General features: G+C 41.1%; 1 protein-coding gene across 1 annotated transcript; it reads right to left on the minus strand.

Moving 5' to 3' along the window:
- Positions 1–323: 323 nt before the first annotated feature.
- LOC120544161 (complement C1q-like protein 4) lies at positions 324–9,932 on the minus strand. Its single transcript, XM_039777761.1, has 4 exons — positions 9,729–9,932; positions 9,056–9,158; positions 1,873–2,010; positions 324–819 (listed from the first exon to the last, which is right to left on the minus strand). The coding sequence occupies exons 1-4, from the start codon at positions 9,915–9,917 to the stop codon at positions 545–547; spliced, it is 705 nt and encodes a 234-aa protein (XP_039633695.1). The 5' UTR covers positions 9,918–9,932; the 3' UTR covers positions 324–544.
- Positions 9,933–24,602: the final 14,670 nt, after the last annotated feature.

The following is a 24,602-nucleotide window of genomic DNA, read 5'->3' on the forward strand; positions in this document are numbered from 1 at the left end:
ACTAAGTGGGCCAGCTGATCTAGAGACATGATTTTAACTCCTAAAATTACATCATTAACCCTGTGAAACAGTCACAGTTTGGTTAGATTTAGCCATCAAAACTACTTATTTAAGTTTATAAATCTCCTGTTGTGTCTTCATGTTAGAAAGCGAGACTGAACCGTCCAATGTCCAGAGAATCTCATGTGGACATGGTACAGAGTTGATATGTTACAACAGCTTAACATTCTCTGTTTCTTTATACTGCTAGGATGGTGAATTTGATTATCTACTTTCAATAAGTTAAAGTTGAAACAAACAGATTAAAGAAACGCTCACAGATGTAATTGCAATGATATATGTTTATTTGATTAAAATGACAGAAACAAGAGAGAATCAGAAACATTAATCAGTTTATATTTGAAGGAAAAAAGATTCCTGTCTACAATTATTACTTATCATTATTTGGATGCAGATGAAATCAGTTTGAATATATGAAGTGCTATGAAGAGTTGTTTAAGACAACAAAAACCTGTGTGACTATCACAGAGCTGCTGTTTCTGTCTTACATGGGGAACAGCAGATGTCCACTGAAGGTGGTGTGCTTACTCTCTTTGTCACGCACCACATTGTCAGCGCTCAGACGCACAAACACAATGTCTCCCACCTCCAGTAACAGCGTGACACCATTAGAAGCATTCCCATAGTTCAGTTTCTCCCATGCCATGAAAACATTCTCTGAGTTCTTGACCAACATAGCACCTGCAGCGTGGGCGCCGTTGTTACCAGTGATAAACCACTCAAAGTGGTACACTCCTCTCACCGGGGCAGTGAACACACCTGTTGGATGTTTATTTTTGTCATTTTACAAATAGAAATTTAAATAACAGTTTGAACAGCATCATATCAGTGAAAGGTATAAGGGATGCACAATACATCATCAAACTATCAACTAAAAGTTCTGTTTCTGCCGCTGACAGACTCAGATTATTATTCTAAGTGTCTCACAACATTATGGGATGGATCCCTACAGAGATAGACCTTTTAGTTAAAGAGTAGGATCCTTTTAGTTTAACATGAAACAGCCCCGAAATCACCATCACCAAACTCCACCAGACTCCATGTAAATAATCAGGACTTTTAGCGTGTATAGTTCCAGCATATCTCCACCAGACTCCATGTAAATAATCGGGACTTTTAGCGTGTATAGAGCCAGCATATCTCCACCAGACTCCATGTAAATAATCAGGACTTTTAGCGTGTATAGAGCCAGCATATCTCCACCAGACTCCATGTAAATAATCAGAACTTTTAGCATGTATAGAGACAGCATATCTCCACCAGACTCCATGTAAATAATCAGGACTTTTAGCGTGTATAGAGCCAGCATATTTCCACATGTAAATGGGTGAATTAAGGATTTATTTCAACCAAACCAGATTGTTGGAACAGTGGAAAGATGAACCAAGACGGCTTTTGATAGTTTTATATTTTTTTCTCTCCACTTTGAATGAAGTGTGTTTTACTATGATGAGTCTGGTGAGTTTGGTGATGGTGATTTCGGGGCTGTTTCATGTTAAACTAAAAGGATCTTACTCTTTAACTAAAAGGTCTATCTCTGTAGGGATCATCCCATAATGTTGTCACACACTTAATAATAATAATCTATGATTTATGGGCTTTTCCAAATGTTTTGCAAAAACGAAAGACATTACTCTTACAAAGTCCACAGTGTTTACACTTGTTTTTCAGTGCTCACAAAATATAGTTATCATAGAAACTTGTTTTATAAAGATCATATTGACTAAATATAATATCGCTAAATATTGGTTTTCTGCCAAAATGTCCATATCGGTGCATCCCTAACATGTATTGTTAGAATATCAGAACTACGTGTGTTTGAGTTGTAGGCATTTCCGATGTTGGTCTGGACGTGTTTGTAGATCAGGGTAGTGTCCGTCCGAAAGGGTCCAATATATTTGTTACCTTTACCTCCAGCCAGCAGAGAGGCTGAGAATGCAACCTGTCGGACTGAAAGAGACAGAGAGAGAGAGAGAGAGAGAGAGAGAGAGAGAGAGACTGTTTCTTTTGTCTTTGTTTTCTTTCTTATATCTGACATATATATAAAAAAAAAAATCACCTTCACAAACTGCACACAACGCACCATGACTGCACCATATCAATTTAAAAGTTGAAAGATCACTCATAGTTTTATAAAACCGAAAATCAATCAAGACTCTAGATTTGATCAAAGTTAAAAAACATACGTTCACAGCATCGCTACACTTTTGTTCCACTCTGTTTTTCCTGCTGATGTAAATAGCCATTTTTTCTTGCCCTAGAATGAATTTCAACAATTGACAGATGAAACATTTTTTCCGAAAGTACTTAAAACCCAAAATGAAAGTCTCAATACAAAGCATTTCATCAAACCTCAAAAACAATTCTTCTAATCTCATAAACAAAGGTTCTAATCTAACACAATGCATGAAAGCATGAAAAACAGTCTACCTTTGAGGACAGAAAGGACAAGCTGAATCAACTTCTGGATTCAACACTGAAATAAAAGAATTGACAGCTATGGCACCATGGAGAATTCTCCATTGTACATCACCAAACCTTTTAGACAATGGTGGCTTATATAATGATCTCCATTCAGGTTTTAAATCATTTCTCAGTTTAAAAACAGAACGCCATGGTGTATCTATTCTCTTTTCTAACACTTTCTTATTAAAAACCAAAACACAGGCTCTATACAGTTTTTTTCCATCACTTGACAAGAAATCCAAAAACAAAGATTCACCTGATTTCAGCAAAAAACCTGTACCATCTTCAAGATTGGGTTTAATAATCAAACACGGAAAAGGGTCCTCAACATCAGGAGAACAAACCCCTGTAGAAAAGTCTCTTAACAAATGTTCTTCTCTAACTGTAAAACATGCTTTAAGTTTGACCAGAAAACGCGTTAATACACGAACAGATCTGATTCGTAAATGTTTGGATACGACATCCACATTCTCAAATTGAGGCCCAGTTAATGTCAACAAATGTCCCAAAGTAAAGACCTTGGATTGCAGAAAAATGGTGCTAAACCCCGGCAGATAACACGAAGTAGCAATGTCCAAACGGGCCCCAAATATCAATGGTTCCTGCAAGAGCCAGTGGAGAGAATATGAGTTCCCAGTCTTGTGCACACGAAAAAAACTCCACACCTTGAAAAGATTTTGATAGAAAGCAGGCAGCTCCGATAAATCCAATTTAGTTGGATCCATTAAAAAGAGGGATTTATCCAGTCCGAAACCCCCAATAGTGTGCAAAATAGTGCAACTCACAGCACGCCAGCTGAAATCTGGAGAACCATCAAGTAATCTTTTTACAAACTGTAACCGAAAGGCAACCATTCTACTTTGTAAATTAATAAAACCTTGCCCACCCTCATCTTTGGGGAGGTATAAAACACTCTGTGGGATCCTCAAATATAGATCTACCAGGGACGCAGTACGTCTGATCCGGATGGATCACCTGATCCAACACTCCAGCAAATCTGCTACCCAATGCCTTAGAAAGTATTTTATAATCACTGCAGAGAAGCGAGACAGGGCGCCAGTTCTTTATATCTGTGAGGTCCCCTTTTTTTGGAATAAGAGTGATCACCGCTCTTCGGCGACTCAACGGCAACCCGCCCTCCGACAAGCTGTCCTTCAGTACCTCCAGCAGATCTACACTCATTTCCAACCAAAAAGCCTTATAGAAGTCAATCGGGCGGCCATCCATTCCTGGGGCCCTCCCGGAGCCTTAGAAAGCTCTTCCAGGGTCAACACCCCTTCAAGACCCTTATTGGCCTCCTCTGACACCTTTGGTAGGCTGTCAAGGAAAACGTTGTCCACACAACACTCTGACTTGAGCTCGCTCCTATACAGATTTTGATAAAAATGAACTGCTCTTCCCCGAATACCAGCAGGATCTGATACTAATACTCCATCTTCGGAGCACAATCCATGAATAAGCCGTTTCTGACCATTCTTTTTTTCCAAATTGAAAAAGTATTGGGACGGTGCATCCATCTGATCAATGCTTTGAAAGCGTGAACGAACCAGAGCCCCCTGTATTTTATGCCCCAGTAGATCAGCTAACTGAGCTTTCTTCTTTGAACAGGCTTCTAAATAATGAGTCTTGCCGGTAGATTGTGCCAGATTTTGAAATTCAATTATCTCTCCCTCCAAAAGCTCTAAAGAACGAGTCAACTCCTTAGTAACGTTATGAGTATACTGTTGAGTAAACTGTCTGATTTGTATCTTACCAACATCCCACCACTGTTGCAATGAATAAAAAGAAGACTTCTTTGCTCTGTGAACTTCCCAGAAGTACTTAAATGATTCCTTAAAAAAATTATCACTCAACAAATTAGTCTTAAAATGCCAGTATGCGCTTTTTTGTTTTATTGAGCTTAAAATAAGCTTACAGTGCACCATAGTGTGATCTGACATTTATTGAAAATACTAAGATGGTGATTAAAACTATAAAGTCTGTCCAGCCTAGCTAATGACATAACATTATCACGTGTGTGAAGCCAAGTGTACTGTCTATCGTTACCATTTAAAGATCTCCAAATATCACATAAATCATACTTTTTACTAATATGAATTAAGCGTTTACGCGAAGCCAGATGAGGCTCCATGTGATTCCAATCTAGATTATGCTCAGTACAATTGAAATCACCACCCAGGAACAAGAAGTCTTCAGAGCAACAGTTTTGTAGAGTTGAACATAGTATGTCCAAAAAAAACATTCTTTCAACTGGTGCAGTTGGAACATATACACAAATAAAAATAAACATAACTTTCAACAACAGTTCTTACTTTTAGAAGCCTAACTTTTACTATTTCATCAACATCATAAGAGATAGGACTAAAATTCTTTGTGAATAAAATGGCAACTCCCCCACTTATTGAAGTGTTATGGCTTAACACAGGGATGCCATCAAACTCCCTCGCCCAGTCGGCAGCATTTCTCAAGTTACTATGAGTTTCTTGTAATAAAACAACATTGATTTTCTTTTGCTTAATTACTTCATATATAGTAGCTCTTTTTCTAGAATCCCTTGCCCCATTAACATTCAAAGTAGCTACATGAACTTCACTCATAAGAAAAAGGAAAAGAAAAGCCACCCAAATAGGTAAAAAAAACATCAGCCATTCTACTTTCAAATTTAACCGACATCAGTACTGAGACTCCTCACAATGTTCTTAAGGCGATAGACTTCTTTATTAGTAAAGCAACTCTCTGCCATTAGGCTTCTTGCCTTTTCAGCGAACTACTTGACATCAGGGAAATATTCCTGCACACGCACACCTCTTTTATTTTTTGTTGATCTAAGGAATAACTTAATATCATGAAGTTCATACTCCCGACCACTAAGATCCCCCTGAGAAAGTGTCATACTGGAGTCAGAAGACCCACCATCACTTTCCGTTTCCTGATCCACATCTTCTTGCACTACACTCCTTTTACTTATTTTGGCATCAAACATTTTATCAATTATCTTCCTTTTATTAGAAGGTACTTTAAAAAAATGTTCTTTCCCCACACCATCCATTCCACCTGCCTCCGTCAGAGTCACGGGACTATTCTCACTTTCTATTTGTTCATCACGTTTATCTTCAGAAATCGGCGCCACACTCGGTAAATCCTCCACACTAGCCTCTGAAAGTGTAGCGGTGTGTATCGTCTCCGAGTGCTCACAGTGCAGCGAAGTCAACGCAACCACACTCTCACCGGGAACACCCGCAGCCATCACCGCCACAGCCGAGCTCGGCCCCGGCAAAACCTCCTCAACCATGTCAGCCCCCCCATCCGCACCACCTTCGCCTTTAGTGGCCCCATTCACTGCGTTTGCTTCCCTGTCTGAAACTTTGTCAGGACAGTTGCAGATTAAATGTCCAGTTCTACTGCAACCAAAACACTTTGATTTCGCGGTAGTGACAAAAATAACATTCAAAGTTGTCAATTCGAAAATTGAGCGTCATATCTAGCTCACCATCATCCTGAATAATCATATAAGCGAATCGCCTGAACGAAACAATGTGTTTCAACAACGGTGATCCACAATTGATTGGGATCTTTATGATCGGAGATACCAATTTTCCATAGCGAGATAAAGCTTGCGTCAAAATTTCATCATTTACGAACGGTGGAACATTTGATAAATTGACTCTCTTAGCGGCAATGAAAGAGGAAGAACAGAGACTAAATCACCACCAATGACTATTCTGTGTTCAACTACTTCATTGACTTTATCAACGCTATTAAGAAACACCACAACGGCACCATTCATTCTGGAGGCAGATAACATGCTCCCATGCCCCACAACCTCACCAATAGCAAGACAACATTCCTCCACGCTCACCGCGGCGGCTACTTTAACCGCATTACGCCGCGTGAGTGAACTCAAAACCTGCCCGCGTGGGACCGACATGCTTCCCCGAAAAAGTGGAAAGCACGCGGCCCAACAAAGAACCAAAAAATATAGAAAAGACCAGCAAACCAACAAGGGGAAAAGATAGAGAAGAGAAAAATCAGCTTCACTCACAAACTCTCCAGTCACGCTCACACTCCTTCAACTCGCACCCAGACACACCGGAAGTGAGAGAGAGAGAGAGAGAGAGAGTGAGAGAGTCAGAGAGAGAGACAGAGAGAGAGAGAGACAGAGACAGAGAGAGAGAGAGAGAAAGAGAAAGAAAGAGATAGAGATAGAGAGAGAGAGAGACAGACAGAGAGAGAAAGACTATGCTAACTGATTTGTTCAACAGACAAGTAGGAAGGAAGGCTGAAGCCATTCTGTCTGACAGAGATCACCCCCTTTACTCTGATTTCAGATTTTGCCTTCTGGCTCCAGGTTGAGATGCCCTGTGATTAAGAGCGTTTTCACACATACCTCTTTTGATCCGGACTTTCTGACTTTTTAGTTTGATCCGAACCAAAATTACAGGTGTGAAACCTCCCCCGGACCACGGTCTGGATCAAAAGACCAAATTTTGGTCCGATAAAAAGAGGTGGTCTCGGTCCGGACCATCATGGTCCGGTTCGTTTATAGTGTGAAAGCATTTTTTGGATGGTTCGGACTTTCGGACCAAATACAAGAAGCTCTGGCAGGCTCCCCTTGTGTTACAAGACCGGGAAGCTCCTTTAAGGAATAGCTTGGTGCTTAGTGAGTGAGACAGAGTGATGCTGAATGCGCTCAGAGCAGACAGCTGTCGGCTATCAGAGCAGAGAATACATCAGCAGTTTACTTGTTAAGTAGTAGTAAATGTACAGTGGAGGTTTCAGTTTGTCTCTGAATAAATTCTCCAGAAAGAAAGTTCCCGTGTCTCGCTTCTCAACATCACAACAAAACTAAAAGAGCATTGGCAGTAGGGGGGAGCAGCAGTCAGTAAGGGAGAGTAGCAGTCAGTAGGGGGGAGCAGCAGTCAGTAGGGGAGAGCAGCAGTTGGTAGGGGGGAGCAGCAGGCAGTAGGGGAGAGCAGCGGTAGCAGTCATTAGGAGAGCAGCAATCTGTAGGGAGAGTGTAGCTCAGTAGGGGGGAGCAGCAGTCAGTAGGGGGGAGCAGGAGTCAGTAAGGGAGAGTAGCAGTCAGTAGGGGGGAGCAGCAGTCAGTAGGGGAGAGCAGCAGTCAGTAGGGGGGAGCAGCAGTCAGTAGGGGGGAGCAGCAGTCAGTAGGAAAAACTCTGACACAGAGAGAGGATACTGGAGGACTGGGAAGCCCATCAACAAACCAATCAGTTCTAAGTATCTGGAGATGCAGCTCACGTATGTGATGACGACAGGACGTAGGTTTGTCATGTATAGATCTGTAGTGCGCTTGCATAACTGCAGTCTTAAACCAAAACTTACCAGATCAAATGTATACAATATAACAAAAACATGAACCTTGGTCTTGGACTTTCATGTGTGAAAACTCCCTAGCAGTAACAGGTACAAGCCCTCCTTCTTTGCCTCAGCCCTTTCACTTGTTAACTTGGTCCGGGGGAGGAGGTAGAAACCCCTCAATTCACTTGTTGATAATTATGATGTCTATGCTATTCTATTGTCTAACAACCTTTCCCTGCTGTTACATACTGACTGTCCACTGGCCCACTGTTTACTGCTTACACTGTTCACTGGCTATATTAGCCCACATGCACAACCCCTCCCTTTATCCTTTATCCTTGCACTATTGGACTTATTTGCACTACCACCATGACACACACTCTCATAGAGCACCTTAACATAGAGCACCTTACCTGCCCTGTCACTGCAAGCATCTCATGCTTATACATCCCTTAGTACATTCATGTGGATTTTTTTTGTTTATTTAGTATCTTTCCTTTCTTGTCCATATTATTCATGTGTATTTGTTATTTGTTACTTATTTGTTATTTTATCATTATGTTTATGATGTATGTGTATGTTGTATGTGATGTCATTAAGCTACTGGGACCTTGAATTTCCCCTTGGGGATCAATAAAGTTTATATATATCTATATATCTATCCATCTATCAACAAAAATGTGTTCAGAACAAAACATCATGGGAGTCCATCTTCTAGTAATTGTGTTTATTTTATTATTTGTAAAACCTGTGGTCTTTAATATGTGGGGGAAACCAAAAACACCATGTTGTTGGTAGGGTTTACACAACATCGACACAATATTCTTAGAAGAAAAAATATGTACACACCATTAGTTTAAATATGTACACACCAAATGTTCAGAATTTTCTGGAACATGGTTGGAATTCAGTGCAGGCTACTGTCATTGAGAGTAACTTAAGATGGAGTATGGCTCAAAGAAAAAGAGCTCAACAGATTTCCCAGTTAGATACTTAATTTACCAAGGGGCCTTAATAGGAGATGAGGTGCTCAACAGTGTGGAACAGCGATGGACTGTGTGAGTTAGAATCTTCTAACTCCTAGAAGCAGCCGGGAGCAAGAAAAACTAGACAGAAATGAATTATGATTGCAACATCTGCAGTTTTCAGTAATTTAGAATAAATGATAAGTTGAACTTCATGCCACAAAATTGAACAGAGAGAACAATACCATTCAGTTGTTGCTTCAGCTTGTCCACTTCAGTCTTCTGCTTGTCCACTTCAGTCTTCTGCTGGCCGATTTCAGCCTTCTGCTTGTTCACTTCAGCCTTCAGCTGTGCTACTTGACCTGTAAAATCAGAGACAGTTTCTTTGTCAGCTTCATTTTACTGCACCTTCAGTTTCTTTGGACATTGCTTTAGAGATGCATGAATCAGTTGTCAACTATTAAATAAATCTCAAACTACTTTGATAATCAATGAATCGGTTTGAGTCGTTTTTTAGGAAAAAACATTGAGACTTGTGTGATGTCAGCTTGTTAAATTTGAATATTTTCTTATAATAGATTCTTTCACACATTAATCCATAATGAAAATAATTGGTAGTTTCAGCCCTACTTTGCTGAATACTTAACATGCTTAAAATACTTATTTCTATCCTTTTGGATATTTCTGAACTGCTATGAGATGATGCAAACAGTTCATTATTGTACCTGGTACCTGGGTGGTGATGGCGCAGTGGCTATAACCCATGCCTTTGGTGTGGGAGATCTGGGTTCAATTCCCACTGCGATACATCTACCAATGTGTCCCTGAGCAAGACACTTAACCAACTCCAGAGGCGTGCATCCTCTGACATATGTAGCAACTGTAAGTCGCTTTGGATAAAAGTGTCAGCTTAATCACATGTAATGTAATATCTGTAATCTCTCTTTGCAACAGCATCATGTCTGCCTTCAGTTGAACCAACGAAGCGGTCATCTTTCTCAGCGCAGCGTAGATGTCTTGAGGAAAAGGCTGCTGGCTTTCAACATTTTCACTTGGGGAGACGGAGCCGAGCAGCAGCAACAGCGTAAAACTCACAGAGATCTTCATTCTTGCACTGGCAGCTTACTGTTGAACTGTGCCATCTGTAAACCTGTGTGAGCTTTATATAGAAGCATACAGAAAAAAAAGAGGTGATTAAAGGGTAGCTTTAAACTTGGCCTTATGTTCCTATGTGTTTGTATGTTTTTTTTTTTAGAACTTATTTTTTTTTATTTATCGTAGACAGTCAGCATAGACATACATAGTAAAATAAAGAGGTATCTGATCAGGCCACAATTTAGAAATGAATAAGTAAATACATAGAATGGAATAAATACAGTGAAAACATAAAAAAAAATGAATAAAAAAGATTAAAATATATATAAATAAATTAAGTATTTAAAGGGAAGGGGGGGGTTGGACACTCTCCTCTTCAAAACATTTTAAGCACGACAGGGGTCCATCTCTTCAAAAATTTGTCCCTCTGGAGCCTCAGGTTGTGAGTTATTTCTTCCATTCTGTAAAGCTCCCACACCCGCTTGTTCCACCACTGGAATGTTGGTACAGTGGGCTTAAGCCAATTTACAGTGATACCCTTAATGGCTGCAGCAAGAAGGATTTGCAAAAGGTATATATCATCCCTTCGATCAAAACCATAAGGGGTGGCTCCCAACAAAGCAACCAGCAGATCTCTACTGACTTCTATGTTAAAAATATTGGTCAATGCTGAATAGATATCATCCCAATATTTCTTAAGTTTCCCACAAGACCAAAAGGTGTGGACAAAGTTTGAGTCGGTTTCTCCACAGTTCCTCCAACAGCAACTCGTTGCTGAGGAACTACACTTTCCGGTTATATGCGGCGTCCTAAAGTATCTTGCTACCATTTTCCATTTGAATTCTCTCCAGCTATTGGAGGAAATCACTCTGTGTGCCTCAGAACAGATTTTAACCCAGGATTCTAGGGAAATATCATGCCTAAACTCTGCCTCCCATTTTGCTTTGATATACAAAGTATTGTGTGCTTCCATACTCTGGAGGCAATTATAAAGACAAGAAATAATTTTCCTCCCACTTTCACCTGATTGAACCCTGATGAGATACTGTTCTACCGCAGATGGTGAGCAAATTTTCGCAAACTCTTCCTGCTTATTAAGGAACTGTCTGATTTGAAGGAACCTGAAGAAATCGGTGTTTGGAAGTCCAAACTCCTCTGCGATCTGGGAAAAAGACTTTATGTTATTTGATTGAACTAGCTGGTGGATATAAATAAGTCCATCTCTAGCCCAGTGTTTGAAGCCTGCATCCAATCTTAGTGGCACAAAATTAGGAGTGAATTTTATTGTGGATAAAGAGGATATGGAGCTTGGTAGTCTATAGGTTTTCTGTATTTCTCTCCAGATTAGGGCCGTGTTTTTTGTCCATATACTTATCCTACATGATTTCAGTGATATGTTGGAGAAAGATATCTGTTGAAGTGCATACTCACATTGTGATATTTCTATATTTAACCACTTGGTTGAGTTATCGTTAATGATCCAGGCGACCATGGGCTTTAGTTGTGCAGCCCAATAATATAATTGTAGGCATGGTAAAGAAAGACCCCCATCAGGTTTGGGGAGCTGCAGTGTTTTAAGTCTTATTCTGGGCCTTTTGCCCTGCCATATAAAGCGGGATATCAAACGATCCAACATACAAAATATTGGTTTTGGTATTGGAATGGGGAGCATCTGAAATGGGTACAACAACCTCGGAAGAACATTCATACGGATAGATTCTATACGTCCCAGCAGGGACAAGGGGAGAGAAGACCAGCGGGCCAAATCCTGTCTGATTTTATTAATTATTTTGTCATAATTAGCATTGTATAGTTTATCTAGCGTAGGTGTTATTACAATGCCAAGGTACTTAATACCTTTGGTTGGCCAGCGAAAATCGCTATTATCTTTAATTTGTTTTGGAATTTGCCTGTTGATATCCATTGCCTCAGTTTTATTGACATTTATTTTGTAGCCTGAGTAGTACCCAAATGTTTTGACATTATCCATTAAAGCAGGTATAGAACCTGCTGGATTTGATAGGTACAGGAGCACATCATCCGCATATAACGAGATCTTGTGCTCTTCTTCTCCTGCATTAATTCCGGTTATGCTTGTATTGTCTCTAATCATTTGCACAAATGGCTCAATACAGAGGGCAAAGAGTACTGGCGACAGAGGGCAGCCTTGGCGTGTACCTCTTTCAAGATCAAAAGGTTGTGATAGGTGCCCATTGACCCTAATTGCAGCCCTAGGTCCCGAGTACAGGGTGCGAATCCATGAAATAAACTTGTTACCAAATCCAAATCGTATCAGAGTTTGAAATAAATATTTCCACGACACACGGTCAAACGCCTTTTCTGCGTCTAAGGACAAAACCATGGCATCTGAACCCTGAAAAGCTGCACAGGTCATAACATTCAGAAGTCTGCGGACATTGTTCCCTGAGTAGCGTCCTGGGATAAACCCAGTTTGGTCCGGATTTACTATTTCTGGGAGATATTTATTTATCCTACGAGACAAAATAGCTGTAAGCAGGCGCAGGTCTCCATTAAGGAGGGAAATGGGCCTGTATGAGCTGCAGTCGGAGGGATCTTTATCTTCTTTGTGTATGACTGTTATAGTGGCATCCCGCCATGATGGGGCAAGTGTTTTTGTTTTTAACATACAGTTATACGCTTCCAGTAAGAGAGGGGATAGTAGCTCTTTAAACGTTTTGTAAAACTCATTGACATAGCCGTCAGGACCTGGGGTCTTATTATTTTTGAGATGTGAGATTACTTCTTCGAGCTCAGAGGGAGCAATGGGCAAGTCTAACCTTTCTTTTGCACCATCAGGTAATTGTTTAACATTGATATGGTCTAAGAATGTTTTTATCTCATTCTCACTTGTGGAGACTCCTGAGTTAGTGTAGAGAGTCTTGTAGAAGTCGGCAAAGGCTTCTGAGATCTCCTCTGGTCCTCTCAAGAATTTACTTGGGTTATTAGTTTTAATTTTCATTACTACTCTGGAGGATTGTTGTTTCCTCAACTGAAATGCAAGTAAACGGCTTGCCCTTTCACGATGTTCGTAGTATCTTTGTCTGGTGTACCGCAAACACCTCTCTGCTTTTTCAGAAAGCAAAACGTCTAATAGTCTGCGTGTATCAATCAGGGACTTTAAAATGTCTTGGGAGTGCGTAGTTTTATGTTGTTGCTCAAGAGCTTCTATTTTACTTTCTAGCCTTTTGCGTTCAGACTCTTTTTCTTTCTTTTTTGCACTGGAAAAAGCTATAATACGACCCCTTAAGTATGCCTTCGCGCAGTCCCACAATATCAGTGGAGATGTTTCTGGATGAGTGTTCAATTCCAGATAATTGTTCAACTCTGTTTTTTACAAATTGGACAAAAGTAGGGTCATTGAGGAGCGATGTATTAAGCCTCCAGTTTTTAGAGCCTTTCGTTTGACCCAAGCACCACTGAACTACTACTGGAGAGTGATCTGAAAGTGTGATTGGAAGTATTTTACAGTCTGTTATCCTATGCGCCTCTTCCCTAGGGGTGAACAGGAGATCAATGCGTGAATATGACGAGTATCTATTAGAATAGAATGTGAAGTCTTGGCTGTTTGGGTGTTTATATCGCCAAATATCTATTAACCCCATCTCTTGACAGTGATGGTTCAGTGCTTTACCCATTTTGATGCCTGAGGTAGATGCTGACATTGGGGTTCTATCCTTTAGTTGAGACATTACACAATTCATATCCCCACCTGCAATGACAATCCCATCACTCTTGTCTAGGATTAGACCAAATATTTTTTTAATAAATATTGGGTCGTCTTCATTGGGAGCATAAATATTACATAGGGAGATGCGAATACCGTCAATTGTTCCATTTAACAGTATGTATCTACCTTCTGAGTCTGTATAATGGGAAATATACGTGAAGTTTAAGCCTCTCTTCACCAGTATTGCTACCCCTCTTTTTCTCCCCGACGTGTGAGAGGAGAAATAAACATTGTCGGCCCATGTCCTACTCAGTTTGTCATGTTCTTTATCTGAGAGATGGGTTTCCTGTAAAAAAGCTATCCCACAGCCAAGTTGTTTCAGTTGGTTAAGGATCTTCTTTTTTTTCACCGGACTATGAAGCCCGTTTACATTATAACTAACTAACTTAACCTCCATCAAAGTAGGCAAAAACCTGTGAGATACTGAATGTCAATGAGTCTCTTGGGAAGTGGTCAGAGAGCGCCGGACACGGTGTAGATAGGATGGGGAAGGGAGAAGGAAAGAAAAAAAATAAAATAAAATAAAAAACAAGTAACTTGGTCTGCTGGCTGTATGCACATACTGTATCTGTTCAAATCCAATGACAGAACATACAAGTACCTCATAGAACGATGAGGTAGAAACAATAACACAAACAACGAGTAACATTCTTAATACTGGCAAAAAGAAAGGAGTTTCCAGGTAGCCTAGCACTACCGGGCCTTCAGCGTAGATGTTGTCTGCCAAGTGGGCAGGAGTGACCCGCATTTACCACTATCAAGAGGGGCAAAAACCCCGTCCTTGACCATATACCTTACTAAGCACCAGAGTGTTTTAGATATAAATAATAATGTTCAAAATTATTATAGATCCCAGCATGATTCAAATAATTGGTAGCCTTCAAAGAAGCAAGTTGAAAGCAAAACATCTAACCACATTGAAATAAGAAGAAAGATGGGGAGAGAGCAGGAGGGAGACTGAACGTCCTCACTAACACAGGCGGAAGGAGGCTGATAGTAGCCTACCCATTAACTGACTCTCGTCTAAACTCAAACAGGTCGGCAAAAGCTTCTTAGGTTACTCTCTCATATCCCAAGCATGTAAACAGAGCAAGCAAAAAGCAAAGATAAAATAAAAATAATGCTGGATTACATATTAAGTCCCCAAAGTCCACAGTAGCCTATTACCAGCCACGTATATTAACTAAATTACTTAACTCACGAGGCGGCCACAGTTGAGTCCTAGTCTGTAGTTGAAACAGTCTCACCGAGTCCACCGAGGAATCCCTCCATGACGCGAACCATACTGCGGTCCACCTGTGCGCAGGGATTCCTCGAGCCACCTGCCGTCCATCCCAAACGATGCAGATCTTTCTCAAGTCGTTCCTCTTCGGATAGCTCCGTCGTGATGCCCAGGTGTTTCAAGCCTTCGGCTGCCTCCCACGCAGAATTGAAGACCAGCGTTCCTCCTTGAGCGAAAACTTTCAGCATTGCAGGGTAAGGGCTTTGTAATTTTATCTGCTTTGCTTTCAACTGCCTCTTGATCCCAGAATATTCTTTTCTCTTTCTCTGCAGTGCTGGCGAGTAGTCGTGGTTCATTGTGATTTTCTCGCCTCTGTATGTTAAGTTCTTCTCCTGCCATGCCTTTTGCAGTACGAGCTGCTTGGTCTTGAAACTATGAAACTTCAGCACAAACGACCTGGGGCTTGCATTTGGGTTAGTGGGCTTCTGGAGCAGGGATCTGTGTGCTCGTTCCAATCTCAAATCTAACTCGGTCGGCAGTTTTAGAGTCGTATGGAGAAATTCTTCCATCCATTTGACTGAATCTCCTTCTTCAGACCCTTCTTTAATCCCGTATATCCGCAGGTTATCCCGTCTTTGAGCATTCTCCAACGCCTCACATCTAGCTTCCAGCTGTCTGTCGCGGTGCAGAAGAAAGGAGAGTAGTTGCGTATGTCGGTTGTGGCCATCTTCCATTGTGTTTACCCGATCTTCTGCCTCCGAAATTCGCCCCACTAGGCCACGGACAGTCTGGTCTATATTCGTCACTTTTTCCGAGAGTTTTTCGAGTGAACCATTAACCTCCTTTCGGAATTTTCGAAGTTCAGTAATGATAGTAACATTCATGTCACTGTCAGGCGTTTGTTCGGCAGGTGGCTCGTTAGCAGTAGCCGAGGCTAGCTCCTTCGCTGCAGCGTTACTTTTCTCACCGAAATACTTAGAACGTTCTTCCTCGGACGGCTTGGTTATTTTACCTCGGCGTGCAACTTGAGACATGGTGTTGTTCTAGTCAACTTGACTAAGTTCAGGGGACCGTAACTTAAAATTAAATACGTGGATTTAATGGTAGGACGGGGAGCTACTCTCTCAAGCGGCCATCACGTATGCGACGTCACCGGAAGCCCCCCGTGTTTGTATGTTGACCAAAGTTATAATCATTAATGAAAATGAACAAAATAATGAAAACTAGGAGGGAAAAAACATTGGGCCTCATTCACCAACCATTCTTATGAAGAAATGTGTTCTTAAACCCTACTTACGCAGTTTTTGACATTCACTAATGTTTTCTTATCTTGGATTCTTTTAAAGGTCCCATGACATGGTGCTCTTTGGATGCTTTTATATAGACCTTAGTGGTCCCCTAATACTGTATCTGAAGTCTCTTTTATATAGGCCTTAGTGGTCCCCTAATACTGTATCTGAAGTCTCTTTCTCGAAATTCAGCTTTGGTGCAGAACTACAGCCACTAGAGCCAGTCCTACAATGAGCTTTCCTTAGTATGTGCCATTTCTGTGTCTGAAGCTATTGAGGAGGAGAGTGGGAGTGGCAAGGTGGAGGGTGGGGGTGTGGCCTTGACCAACTGCCACTTTTCTCGTTTGAAAGCCATGATGTCTCTCTCTCATGGGTTGGCCAAATTCTCTGGGCGGGCAAAGCAGAGAAAGGGGAGGTAACCTTGCTTGTTATGACCTCATAACTGCTCAAGTTACAGCACTTTATGAGACATTATTAAACACTAGAAACACACACTGTACTTCCTTCTGTCTTTGTACTGCTACAACACCTGAGTTGGTTCTCTGGAGATCAATAAAGTTTTATCTAATCTTAAAAAAGGAGGATTTACTGCAGGATGTTGAACTCCATGGACCTCATAAACTGGTTAATGATTTATTGATGCTTGAAGCACTACGCTGACCAGCTGTCTCCGGTGTTCACAGACATTTTCAACACCTTGCTGAAGACACATGCCAGCCTGCTTCAAGTCCTCAACCATTATCCCGGTTCCCAAGAAGCCAAGGACCACAGGACCTAATGACTTCAGACCCGTCGCCCTGACCTCTGTGGTTATGACGTCCGTTGAGCGCCTTGTGCTTTCACACCTCAAAGACATCACTGACCCCTTCTTGGACCCCCTGCAGTTTGCCTACAGAGCAAATAGGTCTGTAGACGATGCAGTCACTACATCCTCCAGCACCTGGACTCCGCAGGAACCTACGCCAGGATCCTGTTTGTGGACTTCAGCTCTGCCTTTAATACCATCATCCTGGCTCTGCTCTAGGAGAAACTCTCCCAGCTTGGTGTGCCTGACTCTACCTGCAGGTGGATCACTGACTTCCTGTCTGACAGGAAGCAGCATGTGAAGCTGCGGAAAGACCTCTCCAACTCACAGACCATCAGCACCGGATCCCCCCAGGGCTGTGTTCTTTCTCCTCTACTCTTCTCCCTTTACACAAACAGCTGCACCTCCAGTCACCAGTCCGTCAAGCTTCTAAAGTTCGCAGACGACACCTCCCTCATCGGACTCACCACCTGGTGACCTGGTGCAACCAATACAACCTTGAGCTCAACTCCCTAAAGACAGTGGAGATGGGTGTGGACTTCAGGAAGAACTCAGCCCCACCTGCCCCCCATCACCCTATATGACTCCACAATTGACATTGTGGAGTCTTTCCGCTTCCTGATCCCCACGTTCTGACACCAGGTTGTAGTGGAATTTTCTTTGCAGCAGGAATAAAGTTTTGAAAGTTTAGTAAAGTGAAACAAATAAGACAGTAGAAGAAGTTATAGTTACTAGTTACTCTACAGATGGAGATTTAAAGACTCAACAAAGGCTTTATGAAATCTGATACGTTGTAGTTTAAATGAAAGTTAATTACAAAGAGTCTATGAATTATAATAAAATAAATAAAGTCAGTTGGTCAGTCCATCATAACATCATGTTAGCTGACAAATAACACCTTGTCTCCTTTCTTCATCTCCTCTCCTCATCCTTTTTTCCTCTACTCTTCTTGTCCTCTCCTTTTCTCCTTCTCCTCATGTGGCAATACGTGTTGCTATAGAGATTTGCGCACTGAAGGAGTGGAGGAGGGAGGGGGAGACTGTGTTTGACAGGTCAAAAATGTCAATTCAATGATGATTATACCTCTGAGTCCAAACGGCAAAATATGATCATAACTAGAGAGATAAAAGCAGGTCATGAAAAGGGAACCGTCTGCATCCTTCCAGACATTTCTTTTCATTGTTTCTATCTGCAGTTGGCATGAACACAGCCAAACATTTATGTCCGGTGGATTATCTTGTTATGATTTGATACTATAAATACAATTGAATTGAATTGCCAAGAAGGCAGCAAAGTTACACGTTGATAACATGCATACATACAATAAAATACAAATGGTACAGAGTAAACACTAAAACCATATCCACCTTAATGAAATCCAAGGTGCAGTGGTTACTGTTTAAATGGGTTAGCAGGATCTTTCCACAGATAGAGGCAGTGGTGGCCTAAAGGTTAGAGTCGTTGGTTCAATCCCCAGACCAACAGGATAAAAAACTGGGTGGTGAAAGTGAAAGAGCAGCGCTTGTCCCTCCCTCATTACCACCACTGTGGTGCCCTTGAGCAAGGCCATTAACCTCCAACCGCTCCAGTGGACCTGCTCAGTGGCCAGCAGATCAGACTGTGGTTGTACTGGGCAGCTTCCAGGTATGAATGTGTAACTGTGTGAATGTGATCAGGGTGTTCCTGCAAAAGAGAGGCTGCCTATCAAGGAACCTTCCCTGAATAAATAAAGGTTGAGTAAAATAAAAAATATATATATTGAGACTCACCTACTGTACTGGGAAATATAAGCTGTAGGCAATAGATGGTCCAATGATCACACCATTTTTCAGAACAAATATTTGAATAGATTCCAGTTTTACTTGGGTAGCTGCTGAAACATGTCTTGCACCATGTCTGCACATAATCTAAAAAAAGAATGAAAAAGAATGCAAGTTTTTGATTATTTTTGGGGGCATTTGTAGGCTTTAATTTCACGGGACAGATTGAAACAGAAATTGATGCAGACACCAACACACAAGTATAAACTTCAGGCCACTTATGTTGGCTACAGCCAACATAAATACTGCTTTAAAAAAACTGGTTTCATTCCCATGGGGAAATCCAATGTCTTTACATAATTTTATGGTAACATTCAGTCTGGACCAAAAGGGGTTCACCAACACTGACAATGTTCAAATGCACATAATATAAATGTTCATAAAGAGGCCTCACGATTCAATCTGCTCATAAGAAACTAAATATAAGATGTAGAAAAGTTAACTCTTTACATTTAGCTTCACTACTAAACGGTAACACTTTACAATAAGGGCACATTAATTAGCATTAGTTAATGCATTAATAAGCATTAAATAACCATTATTAACAGTTGAATAAATTGTCTAATAAACATTTATTAACAATGCTCATGTTAACTAAGGTATTAATTGATGCATTATTTACCATTAGTTGATGCCTATTAACTAATTGTTAATCACAGTTAACTAAGGTGTCTATTTTACCATTAGGTAATGTACTAAAAAGACTAAACCTAATATTACTAGGTGGTTGATAAATATGTTTGATAGCATGTATGTCTTAAGGTTCATAGCCAAGCCATGTCATTATGAGAAAACAGTTTTAACAGTCAAGGCTTGTTACTGCATTAACTAATGGTAAAATAGACACCTTAGTTAACTGTGATTAACAGTTAGTTAAGGCGTCAACTAATGGTAAATAATGCATCAATTAATACCATAGTTAACATTAGCATTGTTAATAAATGTTTATTAGACAATTTATTAAATATATTAAAGATACTCAGACTACATGTTAAACCCTTCTTCTCTCTGTATATCAGAATACCTGGCTCTCAAGGTGGCAGTGGAGAGAATGTTTAACATTTTTGTTAATAAAATCTGGTTTTGCTGAAAAGTCTTGAAACTGACTTCCTGTTCCTTTATTCTAAAATGTAAATGTTCATGTTTCTGGATTTGTGTTGGTTGTTTTAGGGGAAGAAATTATCTGTTAGGTGGAGGAAACCCTGCACAGGTTCTTCTTTTTCACAGAAGTGAGCAAGTCTTTCAGTTTACTGATCCAATAACATCAGAACTTCTGGCAGCTTGTGATGGTATTATTTGGGGCAGATCTCTTCATGTGTTTGCTTGACATTATCAAAAGGAAATGATCAAATGCCTCCACTGCACATACACCTACCCACACACACCCTCTCTCTTGTCTCTGGATGTTTCCTCTCCTCTCTGAATAATGTGTGTATGACACGTCAGCCTCCGTGGTTTCGGAGTCATGTAAAGGACATTGATTACTGGATAGAGAGCAGGGCCCTATTTCAGAAAACAGGTTTAGTGAAAACTCTGAGTTAGTTAACCCTGAGATGAGGGAAACTCTGCGTTTTCTGTTTCAGATAGGGAGGTTAATCAAACCTGAGAGAGAGGGGTAACTCCAGCCCGTTTCAGAAAGAGAGGTAACTTCACCTCAGAGTCAGTTACTATGGTAACTTAACCTCAGAGTCAGTTACTATGGTAACTTCACCTCAGAGTCAGTTACTACGGTAACTGAGCCTGCGAACCTAACCTGGTCGGGAGCAGGTTTTCTTCTAGAAACCTCGAGTTTCTCTCAGTCTCCTCCCTCTGACACAGCGCTCTCTCATTTCCTCATTCATTCATTCAGTCTGGATCAGGTCCATTTTAGCGCAGTTTGTTATCGCCATGAATATAAAAATATTATGTTGGTTTATTAACCATGTTAGGCAGACTATAAAACGTTTTATTTCTCAAAACATGGCATTTCCTTTTGACGACAATCCCGATGGTGAAGAAGCTGATTCACTTTGCAGGGTGTTATATGTCGGGAGATGATATTGAAGCCCCGACATTTTAATTTTCAGATAACTTCCTATTTGAGCGGTATCGTTTTTCTTCCCAGTCGATCAGTTATGTAGCCTACATAACCTCATTCATCCTCATATCACTAACGTCACCCATCTATGCTCTTACATCCCAGCAGATTATTTGTGTCATTAAGTTTTTTCGCAAACGGCATTTGTCTTTACAACATTGGTGACGCGGAGCATATTAATAAAGCCGCTGTAGCAAAGCGCCGTCAGAAGAATGTGATTCGATCGCTCTGAAACATGTTTCAAACATTTTTAAAAGGTATTCCACAGTATTGCAGGAGAATAATGTAAACGCTTTGAAATAAAAGATTATGGATTACAGTTATGTCTGTTAATGATGGTGCTGCAGCCTCAGAATGGCATTAGTAGGTGTAGTACTTTTTCGTCCGCAGAGTTGCACCTAAATGAAATAGATTATAGGTTCAATACCATTTCACCAGTAATATTAGGGTATGCTTATGATTAAATATGATATACACTATATTGGAATATACACATTTACTCTAGCAACAATTTTCTCCCATGCAAATTCTCTCTTTTGCAGCAGCAGCAGCTGCTGTGTTTGTTTGTTTTTCTCGCTGTTTGTGCGCATGAGTATTTCCGCCGACACGTTTGTTTGTGGTTGTTACCATGGTGAATCGTAGTCTCATGGCTCCATTCATGCTGCCTTTTTATTGTGGTGGTGTGCACACGCATGAACCTACTCTGAGTTGATTGAACCAACTCATAACAGCTGTTCTGAAACCGAAAACTCCTGCAGTAACTCCTCAGTACCTGAACACTTGAAACAACGACTTGTCAGCACGGTGAATACTTCTTACACCATCCTCAACCTGATGCATTCAGACTCCGTCCCGTACCAAGAGGCAGGGCTGGACTGGCCATCTGGCATACCGGGCATTTTCCCAGTCGGCCGACGAACTTTTGGGCCGAATCGCTCATATAAATAGGCCTTTTTTTTAGCCAAGACGGATTTGATGCGACTTTTACCTCAATAACCCTCGCTGCGCCCTCTCTCCCCATGGGGAGGGGCAGGGCCCCCTGCTCCCAGTGCAGCTGTCAACCAGAGCGGACTGTCCTCAGTCTGCCCTAACCGTGTTGTGTTGCCAGGGCGGGGATTGGCTCACGTAAAAAGGCAGTGTCTGCAATCCATCCAACCCGTCTTGAAACACAGACCAAGGAGTCTAACGGGTGCGAGTAAGAGGGTCGCCCCGTGGCGCATTGAAAGTGAGTGCCGGCGCACGCCGGCTGAGGCGGGATCCCTGTCCCTCGGGGTCAGGCGCACCACCGGCCCGTCTCGCCCGCACCGTCGGGAAGGTGGAGCGTGTGAGCATGTGCGAGGACGATGCCTGAGGAAACTCTGGTGGAAGCCCATAGCGGTCCTGACGTGGTCACACACACCTCTGTAGTGAATTTCCAGCCATAACCCCACAAAAGGCCAAAATAAACAATTTGTCTCTCTTTCTCTTCATTCTTCTCCTCCTCAGCACCTGCTCATTAATGTTACGGCTGCCATTACACAAACATTTTTAAATAAAAGTAAAAATGCTTCCTTCCTCCATAACCTCCCTAACTTTAGTGCAGCAGCATGCTGCGTCTCATGTCATTGTTACTGTTCTTATGCGCACGCGGGTCATTTCAAAACCGCAAACAGTTCACACTGGAATCTGATGTATGCCACATTTTACAGTTTTTCTTGATTGCTTTGATGCAGCAGTCAACTCAAACTCCACATTTTTCAAAACAGTTAACACACAGGCCGAAATAGTGGCACTCATGGTCAAAATGACACATTTTGTTTGCAAAAGGCTCTAACCATGCCAAAACATTTAAAATATGCAACATAAGCTAATTTTGCCATCAAACAACACAACTTGCAAACACGTGTATGAGCTCTTCCAATCAACCATTACACAGTGGTCAACAAAATACAAAATACAGCCCTCATTGCTTGTCATGTTGTGCTAGCTTGCATGTATGGTCAATACACCATGCTGTCCTTTGGTCTGTATGGACAGTTTTCAACTTTACGTAACTTAAACTTTTCTTCAAGTCTTATACTAGTGTCTATGTATAGTTGAGTAATGGTTATTCTTTTTTTATAAATTGTGTTGCCTGTTGTACTTGAATAGATACAGAATTTGCACTGACACTATCTTGCACTATGATACCATTGCACCTATTTGCATTTTTTCCACACCGCTCCTTTCAACATGCTACAACCAAACTTTACTGTAAGGGCACAATATTAATATCTTTCTTTGTATTTATGTAGTATGTGTGCTTGGATGTCATATGTCATATGTCTTTAATAATTATTTTAACCAAATTTTATTTACATAAAAAAATTGAAAATGAAGCCAAGCGTTTTGAAGCTGGCTGCCAATATTAAACAATAGATTTTTCCATATATAACTGTACAAACAAAAAAGCTGTTAGATCACATGACCTCTGTAAGCTTTACAAAATATTTATATGTGTGCCTATGTGGATGTGTGTTGTGTATAAGCTATTGGACACCTTAATTTCCTTCAGGATAAATAAAGTATCTCTATCTATCTATCTCTATTGTAGTCTATTACTGTATGTAGCTTTCATGCCAGAGCCATTTGTTGTCAAATTTGCCTTCTTGCAAAGAATTGGATCCAGAATCAGAAATGCTTTGATGCAAATTTTATTGATTCCATTGATTCTTATTTTCAAACTGTGGCTGAAAACTGAAATACTGTAAATATTACACAAAATACATGTAAACCAAAATAAAATATATTAGAGTATAAGAAATTAAGAAAATAAAAATAAAATATATTACAGTAAAGTATAAACATCTACTACTGTAGAGTATAAGAAATAGCCACTATTGATACTCAGTCTCTTCTGTCTTGACGATGGGGACACATGGCCTAACCCTGCACACTGATCTATGGGGACACATGGCCTAACCCTGCACACTGATCTATGGGGCCACATGGCCTAACCCTGCACACTGACTGCTAATTGAAGATTTGTGTGAAGGAGTGTCAAACAGGAGCTTCAGTGATTTCATAATGATGTAGGTAGTTTCTAATATTTAGGAACAGATGGTTTCTGTTTGGTTACCATAGCTAAAATAATGGAGTTTGGACTGTTTGAATGGCATCCGTGTTAACTGTTCTGCCAAAGGTTTTGGGGGGGGGGGGAAATGTGTCAATCCAATGAGAAAGGGTTAACACATTTGCAAGAGGTGTCTTCTGCTCTGCTGAGACAGTGATGATGAAAACCAAGTAGATCCCAGTTTCTTTAATAATATAACAAAAGTAGAGGGAGGCAGGCCAGTACAGCCCGATCCGGCAGGGAAGAGTTCCAAGCCCAAACAGGCTCCTCTCCTTAAACTGCCTGTCTCTCTTAGTTATGCTCTTAGTTATGCTGTTATAGATTTAGACTGTCTGGGGGACTTCCTTCCTTCCTTCCTTCCTTTGACTCTCTCCTCTCCTCTTTCCTTTGACTGCTCTCTCCTCTCACTTTTCATCTCTGTGCATCCCGTCCCACGGCATGCCTGTTACTAAACGGGCTCTGAGGAGTTTACTCCCCGGAGTCCTTGTGTTTTGATTTTTTCTCACCCAGCATATTTCCTTGGAGAACGTTGGCACCAAGATCTTGGTTGCAGCTGTCGCCGTGGTCCTACTGGACTCCCTGCTAAGCTCTGCGGTGCCCTGCAATGTCATGCTGCGTCCTGCTGAACCCTGCAGCTTCCTGCTA

This window comes from Perca fluviatilis, chromosome 16 (assembly GCF_010015445.1).
Source record: "Perca fluviatilis chromosome 16, GENO_Pfluv_1.0, whole genome shotgun sequence".
Taxonomy (NCBI): domain Eukaryota; kingdom Metazoa; phylum Chordata; class Actinopteri; order Perciformes; family Percidae; genus Perca; species Perca fluviatilis.